This window comes from Lagopus muta, chromosome 3 (genome assembly GCF_023343835.1).
Source record: "Lagopus muta isolate bLagMut1 chromosome 3, bLagMut1 primary, whole genome shotgun sequence".
NCBI classification, from domain to species: Eukaryota; Metazoa; Chordata; class Aves; order Galliformes; family Phasianidae; genus Lagopus; species Lagopus muta.
Window position 1 is genome coordinate 81,737,830 of NC_064435.1, and position 17,860 is coordinate 81,755,689.

Consider the following 17,860-nt stretch of genomic DNA (forward strand, 5'->3'; position numbering starts at 1 on the left):
TGTTTACAGCTTATCTGAAGGTCTTTGTTTCTTAAAGCACAGTCAGTAGTGACAAAGATTCCCCACTGGACCTCCCATCACCATATGGCTCACTGACCTTCTCTAATTTACAGCAAAGCATTGCACGTTTAGCTTAACAAATTTGCAACACGGTTTTGACAATAATGATGGATATTTGAAATTACAATGTAATACTAAGCAGCACAGAAAATTCTAATATATGCAGAGCTCATTAGTCAAATCTAAAGTCTAAAAAAAAAATAATCAATTTGGGATGCATAACAAGATCACCATTCTACTTTTTGCCTACAGAATATTGAATATTATTATTAGAAATTTGGGATTGCAAATATAGTGCCTTTGAACAATACATAAAACATTTCAGGGAGCTCAGGAACAAACTATTGTGATGATGGTATCAGGGGCTCTGTAGGAAAACAAGAAACAAACGCAGATTTATTTTTTTTTAATATCATGAATGCAGTAATTGAAAAGCTATGTTTTGTCTTTCTGTATTTTCTTCTATTTAATTTGTTAAACCTAACCACATAAAGTCCAGATGTTAAAAGCTAAAGCTGAAGATAAAGCTAAGGGAAAGGCCAGTAATTTTTAAAGAGTTTTCCAATCAGCCTCTTAATATTTTCTCTTAGTCTTATGCTATGTGGAGAGGGGGAAAAAAAAAACAAACAACAAACCCACCACCTTTTTCTACTGAGTAATTTTAGATCGGTACATTAACGTATCACAGAACATTCTGCATTTCAAGCCAATAATGTCCCCCCCCCAAAAAGCTAGATAGTACTTAAGAGCTAATTAAAAATGACAAGAAAATACAGATTCATTAGCATGAGTGATGGCAGCACTTTTTGCCCTCTATTTATGAAAAAGAAACCACATAGCTTCACTCCTTCCAGCCACGTGCTTATGGGAGAAGTTCCTCCCAGATAACAATTACTTTAAAAAGTGGAATTAACCTCAGGCTTAAAACCCAGTAACTCATGTGAGTACAGGCTAAGGTTACCACATGAGATATTAGGAAGGGAAAAGACGTACAACGAGTGGTCTATTTATCATAATAATGTTTTCACTATAACAGCTTCTGACTAGGGCAGATTACCTTCCCTTTGACACGTGCCAAGACCTTCCATTTCCTAGGGCAGCAGAAAGATTTCCAATCTCAGAACAAATTATCGACAGAAGCCACAGAAGCACTAGGTCACTACTTAATGGCAGCAATAACTTGTGCTGATAGACAGTTTCTCCTTCAAGAATTTCAACAAATTGTTGAAAAAAAAACCAAAACCAGCAAAAATTAAGTCTCAAAATCCATTTAAGTTAGTATCGCCACTTGTTCAGAGAATAAAGAATTACAATAGAGAGCATTTACTTGCCAAACAATACAAAAGTACTATTAACAAATTTGGGAAGAAATGTACTCAGTAGCTCTGGAAATCAGGAAATTGTTTAGATGTCATTTTCTGTACTACACCAAATGCACTTCTTACTGTTTTGTAAACAGAACTCTTAAACCTTTCCATGTTGTAAGTTAGAGGAGAAAAAAAACATTATTAGTGAGACATTTCATTTATTTTGGGCAGCATATTATTTTAAAATAAATTATTACTTATTTAAATGAATCAATTACTTAAAATTATTTAAATCAATCAAATGTTAATCCCTTCAAAACTGGTTTACATACAAAGACCATTCATTTAAGGACCTGTTTGATAATTGTTTGGACTAGAAAAATGCTGTTATATTTTAAGTGGAGAAATGTTTTCTGGAAGTTTATAATAGGTTATTATCAAGACAACAAAACACATTTCTACCAGAATTCCACGCCATGGTTCAAGCTATTATCTTCTACAGTGTACTGCAGCAGGTACTGCCTCTTCTGAAACACAGCTCTCATTTGAGCTGTACTGATTTGAAAACTTTTTCCTAAGAAGAAAGCAGTCTAATGTGTGTAGAGTCCTGCACCTGAGGAAGAATAACTGCATGCACCAGCACGGGTTAGAGGCTGACCTGCAGGAAAAGAGCTCTGCAGAGAAAGACCTGGGTGTCCCGGTGGACAACAGGTTGGCCATGAGCCAGCAGTGGTGCCCTTGTGGTCAAGAAAGTCAGTGGGATCCTGAGATGCATTAAAAAGATGGAGGCAATTCTCCTCCTCTACTCTGCCCTGGTGAGGCCCCGTTTGGAGTACTGTGTCCAGTTCTGAGCTTCTCAGTTCAAGAAAGACAGGGGGCTACTGGAGAGAGCCCAGCAGAAGGTCACAAAGATGATGCAGGGCCTGGTGCATCTCTCTTATGAAGAAAAGATGAGACTTGGGGCTGATTAGTTTGCAGAACACTGAGAGGGGATTTTATCAGTGCTTATAAATATGTAATAGGTCCCATCCTCTTGACACCTGCCAAGCTCTTCTCAGTGATTGCCAGTGACAGAACAAGGGGCAATGGGCACAGACTGGAACGTACGAAGTTCCATATGAACACAAGGAAAAATCTGCCTTGAGGGTGACAGAGCACAGGAACAGGCTGCCCAGAGAGGTTGTACGAAGTTCCCTTCTCAGGAGATATTCAAGACCCACCTGAAGAGTTTCCTATGCAACCTACAAGGGAACTTGCTTTAGCAGGGGGTTGGACTCTATGATCTCCAGAGGTCCCTTCTAACCCCTACGACTGCAAAAAGCACTGACTACAAAGAGGAGGCACACAGTAATGTATGTACAGATTATTGTTTTTCAAATAATACCATTAATGATTCAAACCAAAATCTTACAAAATTTGATAGTTTCCAGCTAGACACTTCTACTCTCAGATCCATTGCTCCTAACTGTGATAAAGAATGCCAATAAAGGACGGTTTTAGCATTTCATTGTACTGCTATTCTAACACGGGCTTCAGAAGAGCTGCACTCACATTCACTGAACATTGAGCTGTCACAAATAAACAAAAGCAAATAAAACCCCAAACTCCCTGCACAGTCCATGTCAATGGGGATGATGAGTACTAATTCACTCTAATTACGGGGATGATTACTTTCTTCACTGTTACTTAGCCTTTTCAACTACTTATGTAATGTTTACGTACTTAAAATAGTAGTTTATGTACAATACATGCGTTATTTTCTATAGTAAATAAAAACTCAGACATATTTACACGCACATCCTTTCTGTATTCATGTTGACTGTATCCACATGCTGACTGATAAACTGATTGTCTCCTTTGTTGCTCACATAAGGGACAAAGCTCAGACCATCCTTTCTACGATAAAGTAATATGAAACACAACAAGTGCATCAATTTCCTAAAGAAGATACTCTCAAACCTAAATATTTGTTAGTTATGGTGATGGTCATGCTGATAATCTGCATAATTTATCCAGCAAATTATTGTCATTTATGTTTTTTATTATTTTATTTTATTTTTAAATGGGAGCAATGTGAATTACTTTACCAAAAACCTGGCAGAGTCCCAGGGAGAAATCCCTACCATATGCACTACCTCATCTTGTTATTCTCCCCATAGTCTGTAGGCAACATCAGGATGCATTTTTCATTTTCCTTTTTCAGTTCCTTTACAGCAGAGCTTGTTTATCACTATTTTTATTTTCTAGTATTCACCCCTTCCATTTCCTCCAGGAGCTACAGAAGTTGTCTTTTGATCCAAGTCAACCTCTCTTTTGAGATGTTACACCAGAACAAAAATCAAGATGCTTCTATATCATTTCCCCCCACTCTTTTCTCTGCACTGTCAACTTCAGCTAGAAATGAATGCTTTCCCCCATTCCCACAGAAGAGACCTGTGTATTACAGAATCATAGAATCACTAAGGTTGGAAAAGCCTGCTATGACCATCAAGTCCAATTGTGACTCCACCACCATTATACCCACAAAACAATGTCCCTAAGTGCCACATCTACTCTTTCCTTGAAAACCTGCAGGGTCAGCGGCTCTACCACCTGCCTGGGCAGCCTGTATTACAGAAGTCATTTGTTTGACACACTGAAAAGAGAAAACTGCTAAGCGAGGCACAAAAATACAACCAAAAAAGGTATAAGTTTGTAAAAGATATTTCAACTCCCTGGTCCATAGCACTATTCAATTCAGTTTATTGCAGTTGACCTTTACTGTGCCTCAAAGTTCGTATCAGGTGAAATTGTAACAGAATGCTACTGAAGTAACAGGAATAGCACTACTTGCCCCTCAGCAAATGTATTCATATTTAAGACATTTGCAAAATGCTGGTTTGGAGGAAAGAGATGAGATCTGAATGCAGAATATGGACCAGACACTAGAGATCCAGAGGGTAGAGAATGCAGAATCAAAACAGAAAGCAGTCTGAAGCTGGACATGAACAAGATATACCTAAAATAAAAACACATGGACACATTCGTAAAGACATCTGCTGAAAATCTTCTGGGGAAAGCAACAGCTTAGTTCTGTACTGAAAAAAGAAAATCAAGTTAGAATGACAGATGCCTTGTAAGAGGGAAATTCCCTGGGAAATGCCTTTTGTATTCATAACCTGTGTAAGACGGTTTATTAAAGCTCTCTCTCAACATGATAAATGCATCCAGCTCTCACTGAGCAAAGACTGTCAACATTCTGAAGAAATCTTATCATGTAATCTCACCAAGATAAAATTTGAAAAATAGCAGGGCACCAACATGTTGATGAGTGACAAATGTCTCCATACCACAATTATAAGTGAGCATCTATCATATTTGTTCTTCTTTTGAATAAGGACCAAATCTAGCAGACCGTTTAACCAAGTTCAGTGCTGAACAATGGCTTGCAGGCAAGCAATACCAAGGCTCTTAAGAGATCTGGATCCACATTCCTCCTACTTAAATATGTGATGAACAGGTGTTTACACTTGCCTGTGACTGCAACTCAGCACAGTGACATTCTGTGTATTTGGAGTAACAAACAGTAAAGGTGAAGAAATACTGCCACGAAACAACAACATGTGCCCTGCAAGCAAATACTCAGGAGGAGGAATCACATGGTGTGCACGAGAAAGATGAAGACAACTCTACAACAACCTCAGAAGAAAAAGGGAATTCTTCTCATAGGTATTTAAGGGCAAAATAAAGTTGAACGAATAAGATATTGCCAATAATCACTGATAAGTGACTACCTTGTGTGGAAAGGTTGTTTGTTTTTTAAAAGAGAAATGCTTTCCTTTGGCAGCTAATACGATACTACCTTAATCTTATACTTGCTAACAATCTGGAAGTAGGTTGTGAATGGATTCAGACCAGGACACACCACACAAGCAGACTCAGGAGTGTCAAGACTTGGCAGTGAAGTTTGTAGAGACTGACTGTTGTCAGATTCAGAATCTGAATGAATGTTTTCAAACTCCAGTTGATTTGACGTAAAAATTTCATGGAGATGTATTTATTTAAATACTATTATGTTGAATTGCATACAAAAATACAGCTAGTTCCGCTGATTTATAAATCAGCATTCTCACAATTTAAGCTAAACCCTTCTCCAATCATAAGGTCAAGATAGAAGAACACTGCAATTCAAAGGAAATAATTTGTAGTAAGACTGAACGTTCAGTAAGACTGGAATGTTCAGCCTGGAGAAGAGGAGGCTCAGGGGAGACCTCATTGCTCTCTGTAACTTCCTGAAGGGAGGTTGTAGTGAGCTGGGGGTCAGCCTCTTTTCTTGTGTCATTAGTGATAGGACCAGGGGGAATGGTTTCAAGCTACGGCAGGGGAGATTCAGGCTGGACATGAGGAAGTATTACTTTTCAGAAAGGGTGGTCAGGCACTGGAATGGACTGCCCAGGGAGGTGGTGGAGTCACCGAGCCTGGGGGTGTTCAAGGAAAGGCTGGATGTTGTGTTGAGGGACATGGTTTAGTGGGAGCTATTGGGAATAGGTGAACGGTTGGACTGGGTGATCTTTTAGGTCTTTTCCAACCTTGGTGATTCTATGATTCTATGAAAATTATCTATGATTCTATGATTCTATGAACAAAATGTCACGTTTTTTTTTTTCCTTATTGGTCTTCCACATCATGACATCCACACACAATCCAGGGGGGCACTACTTCCATCATCAGCAAACTCAGAAACCGCAGGAATGGCTTTAACAGAAGGGTAGTTCAGGCAGCTTCCTCGTTACGAGTTGCTACAGCAGTGGTTCTGATCACCTGCAGTTTCTTTTTTATGGCAGAAGTACTTTGATTTATTTATTTATTTTTAATTCAGAGCTCTGATCTTCCACAGAATGCTTGAAATAACAGCTTGTGCCTAGTGTGCCTTGAGTAAGTCTTTAAGTTACAAAGTCAGAATCTTTTCACTGTGGGCAGTATACAGCAAGATACAGCCCGGAGCTAAATGTTAAAGCCACATCCAAGAACAAGGAAGGGAGATGAGCTAGGAAAGTATTTCAATACTTAAGTATTACTACATAAAGTTTTTTTTTTCCTTTACCAGTAATCATACGCACACATCTATCAGCATAAATCATTGCCTGAAGCACCAATTTTTCCATTAGTTTCATTAGTTCTCAAACAAATTCTAGTGGTAATTAAGTCCCACAGAAGAAGCAAAAATGTCCTGTTCTACTGCGCTATATAAAGATTGCAAATATCCAAGACATTAACAACCACATCTGATTTACTCAATTTGAGTGTCTTTACTAAAATTACAAAGTCCATTAATCAGCCTTTGAAGGAAGTCTCCACTGACTCTACTTATCTTTTTTCCATAAAAGCTTTTCTCCCCACCCCAGAACTCTGGATGCCACATCCACGCTTCACATTCTTCCTTGTAAGTTACTAGCACTTAAAACTCTCCTGTGGGAAACTAGTAAATAAAAATTGGAATCAATGAAATTACATCAGAATTGATCCACAAATATCCCTTAGCATTTAGAAGGGCATAATTTTACAGGGATAAAGCGAATGCATTTGCAAAACGACAAATCCAGGAAAGCAACTCCTAACGAACACATTCTACAGCTCTGACAAAATTGCTTTATACTGGGAAAGTTACCATCAAAATCAAAACATTTCGCAGAATTGTTTCCATTTGGTTTATAATCTCATTTCAAAGAATGTTCTGATGGCATCCAGTGGTTATGTTTTGCCATATTTGCCTACAGAGTGTTTAGTTGACTTTCCAAAATATTTTTTTTATACAGAATACTGAAGTCAAATGGAATACTGTCAGACCCAAAGTCTTATAATCCAAATAATGTTTATTTTTCTATTTTTTTTTTTTCTCCTAGAAAGTGCATACATTTCCATGTTTTACTACAATTCAGAGTGTAGTAATTTCAGTCCTTCTCACAGCTCCAATCCTAACAGTACCACCTCACACTATTGACACCTCTATTCAAAGATGGATTGATTCTCACTGAATTAGATACAGAAGATGCCCAGATACCATCTGGTTGTTATGCAGCCACTGCAACAATATCCACAATTTAACTCTCTGGGAAAGAGCTGTATTAATAACACCAACCCCAAACACATCTGAATGCTCTACAAAACCAACTCACAGATGCGCAGCTCCTGTTAGTCCACAATTTTGGGTCATACAGCTGCCAACTCAGAACAAGTGTCTGGAACAGCGCGTGACAGAAATACCACCGTGTTCTTGGCTCGCAAACACCACAGCTGCTTTGCTTCTTATTTATTTATTTTTTTTTAAATACATTTCAGGGATAGCCACGTACTCATCACGCAGGAAGCCAACTAAAAAACCCTGAAGTTCATTATCACGTGGAGCATAGCCAACAATTACACAGTGAGAAGGGGAAAAAGTTCTTCACTATCCTTGGGCAGCCAAGAAAAAAAAAAACAGATCCTACAAATCTGCACATCTGTCATCTCATTCTTACAAAGGAGTCAGACAGTTCTGCTGGACAGAATCGACTATTCTAATTTCTGTGCTTCTTATCTCAGTCACAGACGACCACTTAAGACAGAACACAATACTTCCTACAGCACGGCATGTCTCTATTTCCTCATTATTGATTGGATCTACACTTACATATCTTTAATAACATCATGACCCAGCTTTCACACCCCTCCTCCTCCCCCTCTAATACACTGTAGTGTCTCACCAAGAGTTGACAATCTGCTGGTGGATTCCATCAGTCACAAGCATTATCAGGAGAACCAATAAGAAAAATGCTTGTCCAGCTTGGAGAACTATCACACACAAAATCTTAACACAGCTGTTAAGTGAGCTGAGTGACAAAAATACTAAACAACCAATGACCAGATTCCATACAATAGGGACTAAAATCATAGCAAGTTTTCAATTAAAGTGACCAAAATAAGGTATGAGAGGAAGAGAAATAATCCCATTTTCCAGAAAAAATTAGAGGAAAAATTAGAGAAATGCATATTTTCTTGAATTTTTATTGGTATGAGTCATGCTGCCAAAACAGTTACTGGAATCTGAAAATGCCTCCTTGAAGGCCAGAGCTTGCCATGCAACAGCAGGTCAGGCTAACCTGTACTTGTGCACAAATCCAGTGGCTCTGCCCAATGCTGAACTAAGGCACATGTGTACCTGAGCATCCCATAGCTACTCCTTCCCAACAACAACTTTACCTCACATAACCTCATACAAGGTTATAAATTATAAATCAGGTGCTCTGCAATAGGGCCTACAAAACCCTACATGTTTAACTACATTGTATAATGTAAGAAAGCTTCCAGATCTTCCAAGAATGAAATCAAGGAACTGCAATGCACTGATTATGCATTTAACCTCCACTGAGAAGTCCCTTTTATTCTAACTGAGCCAAAGCACTAAGAAGTTGAATGGCACATCTGGGCCCACCCGGCAAAGGAGGAAGAAGAAAAGGTTGCATTAATTCTCAAGCAACTGGTAACTCTCAAGGAACTCCTGACACCATAGACAGCAACATAATGAGCTTATAAGAAAAATAAACACCTGGAGGATAGATAAAAATAAGGTAGAAAGCAGAGATAAGATTTAATACAGACATGACACAGCTTTTAATGATGATTCTGATAAATAAAAAATTTGAATTCTGTTTAGGAAGTAACAAGATAGATACATTTAGGGTTGTTTTGAATGTAAAATTTATGGTCAAGCTCTCTAAAGCAAAAGTTTCACATCTTTCTTCATTGCAGGAGAGCACAGAGCAGTGCACTGACATAGAAAAGTCAAAACAATTTATTATATGTCTCTGTTCCTCACCTCAGCCTAAGTTGATCAGCACATTTGGTATCTGAGTGATAATTTAACTGGGGTTGCAGTTACGCCTCAAAATGTAACAAGACCAACATTAGTGGAACAGCAACAGAAAGGGCAAGAAATGGTGCATCAGTGAACCAGACCATTTGTCCAAATGTCCAAGGACAGCTCTTGGTATTTTTGTTAATCACAAGTCCAGATTGATCTTTACCTAACAACAGCTGGCATCCAGTATTGTTTATTTTTCTATTTTCCTGTTTGCAAAGGACAGATTACTTCTTGCATACACTGAAATTTGTGTCAGCTGAAATCTTTTGCTAAACACAGATCAGCATATATATATATTTACTGTAGGTCACTAAGAGTTTTTAGACCTTACGATACAGAACACCTGGATGTCCATGCCAGTCACAACAATACTGACCACAAGGGACATTTTGCTACCCAACGGGATTTATAGGATGACTAGCTCACTGCCACTAACTAAAAGAAATAAAAACACATTGTTTACATTTAATTCAGATATTGAGCCTACCGCAAAACCACAGAAACCAAACTCATGTTTCAGAAGAGCAGCTTTAATACCTAAAAACATTTTAAGAGCGTGCTCTGCGCAACATAGCAAAAGCCCCAAATGTTTACTTACTGCGTTTTTATTCAAAATAAGGACAAGCAAGCAAACCAACCAATATTTATTACAAACAACTTCTGGAATTTAAAAAATTTTTTTTTTTTTTTTTTTTTTAAACATATTGATAAGATCTGCTGTAAAAACATAGATTTGTTTTTAAAAGGAAACTATTTAAAATTCTGAAGTTACAATCTTGTATTAAAAACCTCAGCTTACAACAGTCCATTTTTAAAGTAAATAAAGTGGCCTTCAGATGTCCCAGTCACATTGCCAATTATGTAATTCAATGCAGGAGAAAGAGTTGATGCAAAAAAACAAAAACCCAGCCTACCTAATTATGCTTACTCGTGTCCTCATAGTGGCAGAGGCTTAGAGAAGTCATATTTACTAACTGCAAAATCCTGAACGCACCCAATTCCATTTGAGCAATGTCCATCAATGAATGCTTTCCACACAAACATTGCTTTGACCTATTTCTTTCCCCAGTTCTTCTACATTAGGGGTAGTTTTATCAATCATTGCATGTAACATTGCACATTCTAACTAGAAAATCAAATCCATTAAAATGCAACTTACATAGACAAGAAAATAGAAATCTGCAACATTCACCAACTATTAGAACACAATGGATAACTGAAATAAATATTTGATAAACCATAAGGTGTTAGACAAAGAAATAACTTGAAGCCTGTGATATTGCTCATAAACTTAAAAAAAAAAAAAAAAAAAAAAAATTACAAGGGTGACCAGGTAATAAGATGTTCCCAAGAGTTAGTACTCAGCAGCAGTCCAAGACTGGAAACCAGAAAAATCATGGTGGTGGTGCTTAACTGAAATTTTTTGAAGGCAAAGTCAGGTCAGCCACGGTATGGTATGGTTAAACCTGTTGCAAAAACCTTAAAAAGGAAGAGTCAAACTGTCTCTGCGTGACCTGATTCAATCCTTAACTGACCTTCTGCACTATTGCAGTGAGTTCTGACCACTGACCATCAGTCACATTAAACAAACAACTTTAAAATTCAGATTACCTTCATTTGCAACCAGTTGTTTTAACAGTTGTGACACTGTAATGTGATGGAAAGCACAGCTATGACAGCAGAGTAGCAAAGTCCTAGGTCGCAGCAAGTGAGGACCTGCTCAAATGCAACAGCTCTGGACACAGAAATAAAGGAAAGAATCTGCTTAACTTTGGAAGGCCTTAGGTGTACAGGGATCTCCAGCAAGATACCCTCACCTCCACTGCCAAACCTTAAACAAGATCTGCCAGGGGCTGGAGCCAGGATCAGCTTGTACCTGAGCTCCCCTGGGTTGGCCCTGCCTTCCCACCAGTACTCGGTCATTGGTTCAAGCTGTGACTTGGCATTTCCACTAAAAACACTTTTCACAAGTTTTAAAATTCTTCTGTTTGGCATTAAAAAAAAAAAAAAAAGATACAACAAACCTAAATAGAATTTCATTTGTCATTTAAATAGCAGAAGTCACCTCCTCAGATCAATTGAGATTGTAATGTATTATGCTACAATCAGAGGATCTCCTTTTTGTCAACCATACAGAAAAAAAGAAAAAAGAACAACCTCTCTTGACTGGAAACTTGACACATTCCCTCTTCACATACTGATTTTCCAGCAGTACAAATCACATTTCTTTCTTCAGATAGATTGTTGGCTAGGTGATAGAACAGAATAGCAGACATGAAATTACTGTCTGCTAAGTTCTCCCCTGATGTTAAAGCCTGGCAGCACACGTGGGCTGCAGAAGTCTCCATAACACTTAGTGCAGGACTCCAGAGACGATCCTGTGTGCTGTTGCTCTAAGACAGTCAGTGGTGACCTCTGTTACTGAAAGGTTTTAATGCTGCTCTTCACAGTTACAGCACTAAAAGTACTGTTGGGTGGTAGAATAAAATGTGAGTAGAAACATGGTGAGTAGAAACTTACAGAATGAAAATACTCAATTTTACATCACAATCTATATGTACACTTAAGAGAAAAAGCACAGAAGGCAAATGTGGAGACAACAACCAGCAGACCATCCTTCAGGCACACACTTATGCACTGCCTGCAACAGCATTCTGAAATTCTGCAGCTGAAAATGTGAATCAATATGATTCATCTTTTATATTTTTTCATTACAAGTTAGTTCTATACAAAGTCATTGCCATGTCCCGGAAGAAATTTAATATCACATTACAGCAGCCACACGGACGCAGCAGAACTGCTTATCAGGGCAGGGAAGAAGCTCGCATGGAGCCCATGTTAGCTGTGCACGCAGCATAAAAAAAACAGCAAAGCACGATAGTTGTGGTCCTGACAGATCACTAAGCGTAACAGCTGCCAACTGCTTCTTGCTATTGCATTTGGTGTTCACAAACTCTCTCAGAAGGGCATCTTTTTGGCACAGAGTAGCAAATGCCCTCTAACAGAAACCACTGCTGCCCCTGAGCCAGAGGCAGGCACTTGTCCCAGCTGTCCCTGGGCTCTCTCTGTGCCTGCCCAGCTCAGTCCAGCCCTCAGCCCTGGGCTGCAGCTCCCAGGCTAGGCTCTCCCTGAACTATTAAAGAGCGTCCAAAGGAGGGCTACAAATGTGAGGAAGGGTGCAGAGGGCAAGATGTACGTGGAACAGCTGAGGTCCCTGGGTTTGTTCAGCCCAGAGCAGAGGAGCTGAGGGGAGGCCTCACAGTTACTGAGCTGCTCATGAGGGAGCAGAGGGGCAGTTCTGAGCTCTGCTGTCTGTGACAGCAACAAGGCCAGAGGGAACGGCATGGAGCTGCGTCAGGGGAGGGGCAGGTGGGGGTTAGGAAAGGGTTCTTCATCAAAGGGTGATGGGCATGGAATAGGCTGCCCAGGGCAGTGGGCATGGCCCCAGTGCTGGAGTTCAAGGAGTGTTTGGACAGTGCTCTCTGCCATAAGGTTTGAATTTGTATGGTCCTGTGTGGAGCCAGGAGCAGGACTGAATGGCAGCTGTAGGCTCCTTCCAACTCAGGATATTCTGTAGTTCTACACATTCTCTGGATTTATTGTATCTAAGGACAGGTCTATATACAAAACTGAGATCTTCTAAGGAAAGTAAAATCACATGCTGCAACATGGCACTAAGAAATAGCAAATACCCAAGGTAAACCTGTATCCTATGATTTCCAAGCTGCAAAATTTGTCAGCACAAAAACACTCACCAGTCCACCTGTTGCTGTGTGACAGCCAGCTTTGAACTGTAAGCCAAAATGTCCACACAGTTTAGACCCCTCAGGAACATATCTCATTGTGAGGAGAATCTGAGCTCGGTACAGCTTACAGAAGAGGAGAGAACCTAACAGTTCCCTAAGTCCCCAACTTCTGCACTGATAACCCCAGCCAGAAACACTGCAACTCAGATCAGGGGTTGCATATTATCGCTCAGCCTCAAGCCATCCTTGTTGCTCAAAATACCAGCAAGTACTCAGGGCAGCAAACAGCAGGAGGAAGCCTCAATAGCAGGGGAACTAAGGGAGAAAAATGGGAACTTGAGGAGTTAGCAGTAAGGTCTAACAAGCTCCAGCCCTTCAGGCTTCCTCTCTTGCACAGCAAATAACGCTTATTCCTTAAGGGTCACAGAGCTTGCTGTGGTTATGCCAGTTCAAAGCTTTCTGTTTCCAGCTCAGCAGTTCTTGCAGGCCTGGAGATGATTCACAGCATAGGTAGCTCACGTGTCTCTGCGGTTCCACAGAGTGCTAAAGTGAACACAGCCATACCAGGGGGCAACACAGCAGGGACCCGAACACAGCTAGGCCTGTGCCTGCAGCACTCAGCTACCCTATACTGAGAGCATCGCTCAGTGACACCCAGAGCAGACAGACAGACAGGCAGGCAGCCAAGCTGCACGGCACTTTATGCAGCCCTACTCCCTCACGCAGCACCCAGCACAGCCAAGCAGAGAACTCCTCCAGCCCGGGCTCAGCCCGCAGCATTCAGTCAGCCAGCAGAGCAGCGCAGCGCGCCACATTCAGCCCCAGCCCTCCGCAAGGTGCCCGGGGCCGCCGGTGTCCTCCAGCCTCAAATACGAGCACGGGGCACGAAAAGAAGGCTGTGCTGGGCTAGGCTCTCTTGTCCTGTCCCCACCCCGAGGCTCCCCGTTATTCCCCCTTCCCGACTTCCGCGAGGAGCAGCACCTGTAGTTGTAGCCGCTGAAGCGCTGGCTCTCTCGTAGCAGAGCGCGGTACAGCCGCAGCACCTGGACCCGGCTGGACGCTGCCATGTTGCCGGCGCAAAGCGGCTCCTCCCCCCCGGGCGCTTTTCCCCGCCCGCGGCGCTCGGGGCCGCCTTTCGAACCCGGCTCTCTCTGCGCGGCACGCGGCTACGCGACGCGGGAGAAGGAGGGGGATTGAAGCTGGGCCCGCCCCGTGCTGTTGGGCGGGGAGATGCCGACGGCCTAGGCCCGGCCGAGGCGACCCGGAGCTGGGCAGCGGGCTGTTTTTGTACGGGTGTCTGTGTGTCGGTGAGCGCAGCGTGGAGCTCGGTTGTACGTGCGTCTGTTGTGTGTGCGCGTTTGCGGCCTTCTTAAAGGTGCGTGGAGGAAGCGGGCGCTGCCTGTAATTAAAGGGAGGAGGAGGGGGGTGGGAAACGGTGTGTGAAGTTGGGCAGTGTGTGGTTGGGACTGGGGTCTTTCCAGGCCTGGAAGTTAAGCAGCCGGTGAATAACGTGATTGCTAAGCAGCTTGGCGTGCCTGAGCCTGCTGCAGTGTGGGCTTTGCCTGCTGCTGCCCTAATGGGAGGCCGAGGGCACGGGCTGAGGCTCCCTCTGAACACCTGGCAGCACTTATGTGCTGTGTGGAGACGAGCACTGTCACAGGCTGCACAGAGGCGGTGGGATCTCCTCCTTGGACAGGATAGGAGCCTGAGTACCCTGCTCTGGGCTCCCTGCTGCAGCTGGGGTTGGGTCAGATGGACCACAGGGTCCTGCCAGCCTCAGCCCTTCTGTGATTCTGTGCTGTGTGAACCATTCCTCTTTCAACACCCCATCTGGAGTTGAATTCTGTTATTAAAACCATACGTGTTCCGCAAGCTCCTGACTGTAGCTCAAATGCTGTTTGAATTAAGCAGTGAGAACTTCTGAGGGAGATTAACAAGTTCTTCCTGTCTCAGCTCTTTTATTTGCAAGAGGAAACCCCTGGTAGCATGTTTCCTACTTTCCCTACAGCTATGAGAAATGACCACAGCGGTGCTATTGGTGAATTTAATGCACAGGCCTACGTGTGTTAGAACAGGCCTTGGAGAGGGCAGTACTCAGACAGCAGTCTGTATACACAGTGCCTTGGTATCTCACAGTCCAGAGAACAACAGGTACCTGAACAGTTTTAAAGAAGCTCTGCTTGTTTATTTGTATTTTACTCTCTGCAGTGAGGCTGAGACTCAGATTCTGCTTAATCACCTCTTATATTGTTTATGTCTGAGGCATTCCAGTACTTTTCCTGCTGGAAGCACATAGCATCCCCTCCTACTGAAAGTTTTGCCACTACAGAATAAATTTGGTCTTGTAGCTTACACATATGTTGTCCCACCTATGATATGATATTATTGTAATATGAATTCTTTATATTCTTATCTGCATCACAGCACATTTTGTAAATAGGATATGTTTATATGTATTCTAAACGTGTCTCTGACAAAAGTATTTCAATTTTTGCTAATTATAAACTCAGGACAAGGGGAAATGGTTTTAAGTTGAGGGAGGGAAGATTTAGGTGGATTTAGGTTGGATGTCAGGGGGAAGTTCTTTACAGAGAGAGTGGTGAGGTGCTGGAACAGGCTGCCAGAGAGGCTGTGGATGCACCATCCCTAGAGGTGTTCAAGGTCAGACTGGATGGGGCCCTGGGCAGCCTGGTCTGATATTAAATGGGGAGTTTGGTGGCCCTGCATGTGGTAGGGTGGTTGGAGATTCATGATCCTTGAGGTCCCTTCCAATCCTGGCCATTCTGTGATTCTGTGGAACTCATTATATATGTATGCTTGAGTATTGTTTTTCATGCCAGTTGTACATCTGATGCAATTACTGCATAAAACTAAAGTAGTTCCTAGTATAAATAATATCAGTGACACATCTTAAATTTTTATGTGCATGCTCATATAGTCTTTATATTAGAACAGCTCTTTTAGGCTTCTGCAAACTGACATTTTCCATACATGCCAGATTTCTTGGGTATTCTTTTTATCAAAACCCAAACTAGAAATGTTAGAGGAAATGCCTTTTTAAAAATTATTTAATTATTTTTTAATTTTTAGAAAAATACAAGCAATGGAGGCATCGCAATGAGCATCATGTTGTCAAGGCCTTCCTTTTAAAATCACAAAATAATGTGTTTTGTTCTAGCTTTTGGCCTTCAGGAAACACAAACAGAAAACTTTGTTGAACACGTGGTTCAGAAACCTCTGTGTTTAAAGAATCTAAAGAACTGCCTGGAGGACTGAATCCTTTTAGCCCAAGCTATATTGCTAGCCCAGGCTGCCATGCCAAGAGTGGAGTCTACATGAATTGCCAGTATTCCCCTATCCTGGTAGTTTTCAGCAGTGCTTAATATGTGTTAAAGCAGAACAGCTTTAATCCAGAGATTTATCGTCTTCCCTGAACACAGCAGCAACAACCCCATCCTTTGTTTGGGTCATGGGCTTCAGACAGCTTAAAAGATGCCATGTACAGAACAAAACCTAGCTTTGAGAGTTCAGCAACATTTAGTGGAGTTATTCTGTAGGTGAGCATGACAACGGCTCTATCAAATTTCAGAATAAGCTTTATTATTTTCAATGAGTAGAACATTGTTATTACAGTCGTCAACTATAGAAGATGTGAGAATAATTAGGAAAAAAGCAAGAGGCATTAGGTAAATCTTGGTTACAAGAGCACTTGGTTTAATATTTGTAAGGTAATTAGAGGTGGTTTAGAAATGGCTTTGGGTGTTAATCCTGTTTCTGAATCTCCTTGACAATGATTGAGGTTGTTTATTTATTTACTCATTTATTTAATAACCTTGTTTCTTCTAAAGAAGTATCAGAACTTATTATGTTTAAAATGAGCAATAAGCATGTGTACTATCAAATGCAAAGGAAGCACACCAAAGCAAAAGAAGTCTTCTCATCTCCCCTTCCTGTCTTAACCTTTATTTGACTTCGGAAGGTAAGAACAATTTTTAAGCAGAAAAACTGGAAAAAAATATTATTTTCTTAAATATTTTACTAATGCTTTTTCTTAGAAGCTTTTCTGATTATGGCCATGGATTATGGTCTCTGCTGATCTGCAGTCAGAGAGAATTACTTCTGCTGTGACGCAGTTTGTAATTTTGAGTAGGGTGGGTTGGATATTTCTGCTGGCCTTCTGTTCAGGTGCATCACTGCAGGCCTACAGAGTATTTCAAGGACAGACACAGCCCAAATGATTGGTATGACCTCTGTTATGTCCTATGTGACCCCAAAGCGTGTATTTTGGGAAGCAGAGATGACTTCTTTAACCTGTTTCTTCACTCCCTGAGTTTAGTCTAGATGCCAAACCAGGACCAGTCAAGACACAAGATCCAAGCAATCCGGATGGGTGGATATTTTTCTTCCTTTCTTTTTTTAAGTTATTTTAAAAAAATTATTTTACTTTTCAGAATAACTCTGGTTTAAAACTCAGTGCTTTTTTATTACTTTTTCTGATGGTGGGAGTAGAGAGATGTTGCTCTTAATTGCAGAGGCACATGTATTTAAAGGGGGTTGACCAGTGTACATTTGTACAAAAATTTTTGCCTCTGGCATTTGGTCTGTCAGAGGAAAATGCCTTTCCTTTTTTCCATTTTGTGATAAATGAGCAATTTGAGAATAATACAGTAATATGGGTATCTGGAATAGATACTAGTATTTGGAATATGTAGCTGCTCAAAAGGAGGGGGAAAAAAAAATGAAAAAGGAATTTGGATGACGTACCTGAAAAGATGTTGGACTGCTGTGAAAGGAAACAGCTGTTATATTCTCCACTACATGTTGGATGTTTTGTTGTTCGTTGCCAAATTGTTCCTTATGGTGCAGTA

At 41.0% G+C, this 17,860-nt stretch overlaps 2 protein-coding genes across 4 annotated transcripts in view; one reads left to right on the top strand and one right to left on the bottom strand.

Annotated features, from left to right (window-relative positions):
- LYRM4 (LYR motif containing 4) overlaps nt 1-14,166 on the bottom strand; it is an 81,298-nt gene extending 67,132 nt beyond the window's left edge. For both annotated transcript variants that reach the window (XM_048938496.1, XM_048938495.1), the window contains exon 1: nt 13,974-14,166. In XM_048938496.1, coding sequence (XP_048794453.1) covers nt 13,974-14,059 — 86 coding nt within the window. In that variant the 5' untranslated portion in view covers nt 14,060-14,166. The remainder of the gene's footprint in view (nt 1-13,973) is intronic.
- Nucleotides 14,167-14,196: 30 nt separating this feature from the next.
- The window catches only part of FARS2 (phenylalanyl-tRNA synthetase 2, mitochondrial), a 230,918-nt gene continuing 227,254 nt past the window's right edge, over nt 14,197-17,860 (top strand). For both annotated transcript variants that reach the window (XM_048938478.1, XM_048938477.1), the window contains exon 1: nt 14,197-14,367. The gene's annotated coding sequence lies outside the window, so the exon portion shown is untranslated. The remainder of the gene's footprint in view (nt 14,368-17,860) is intronic.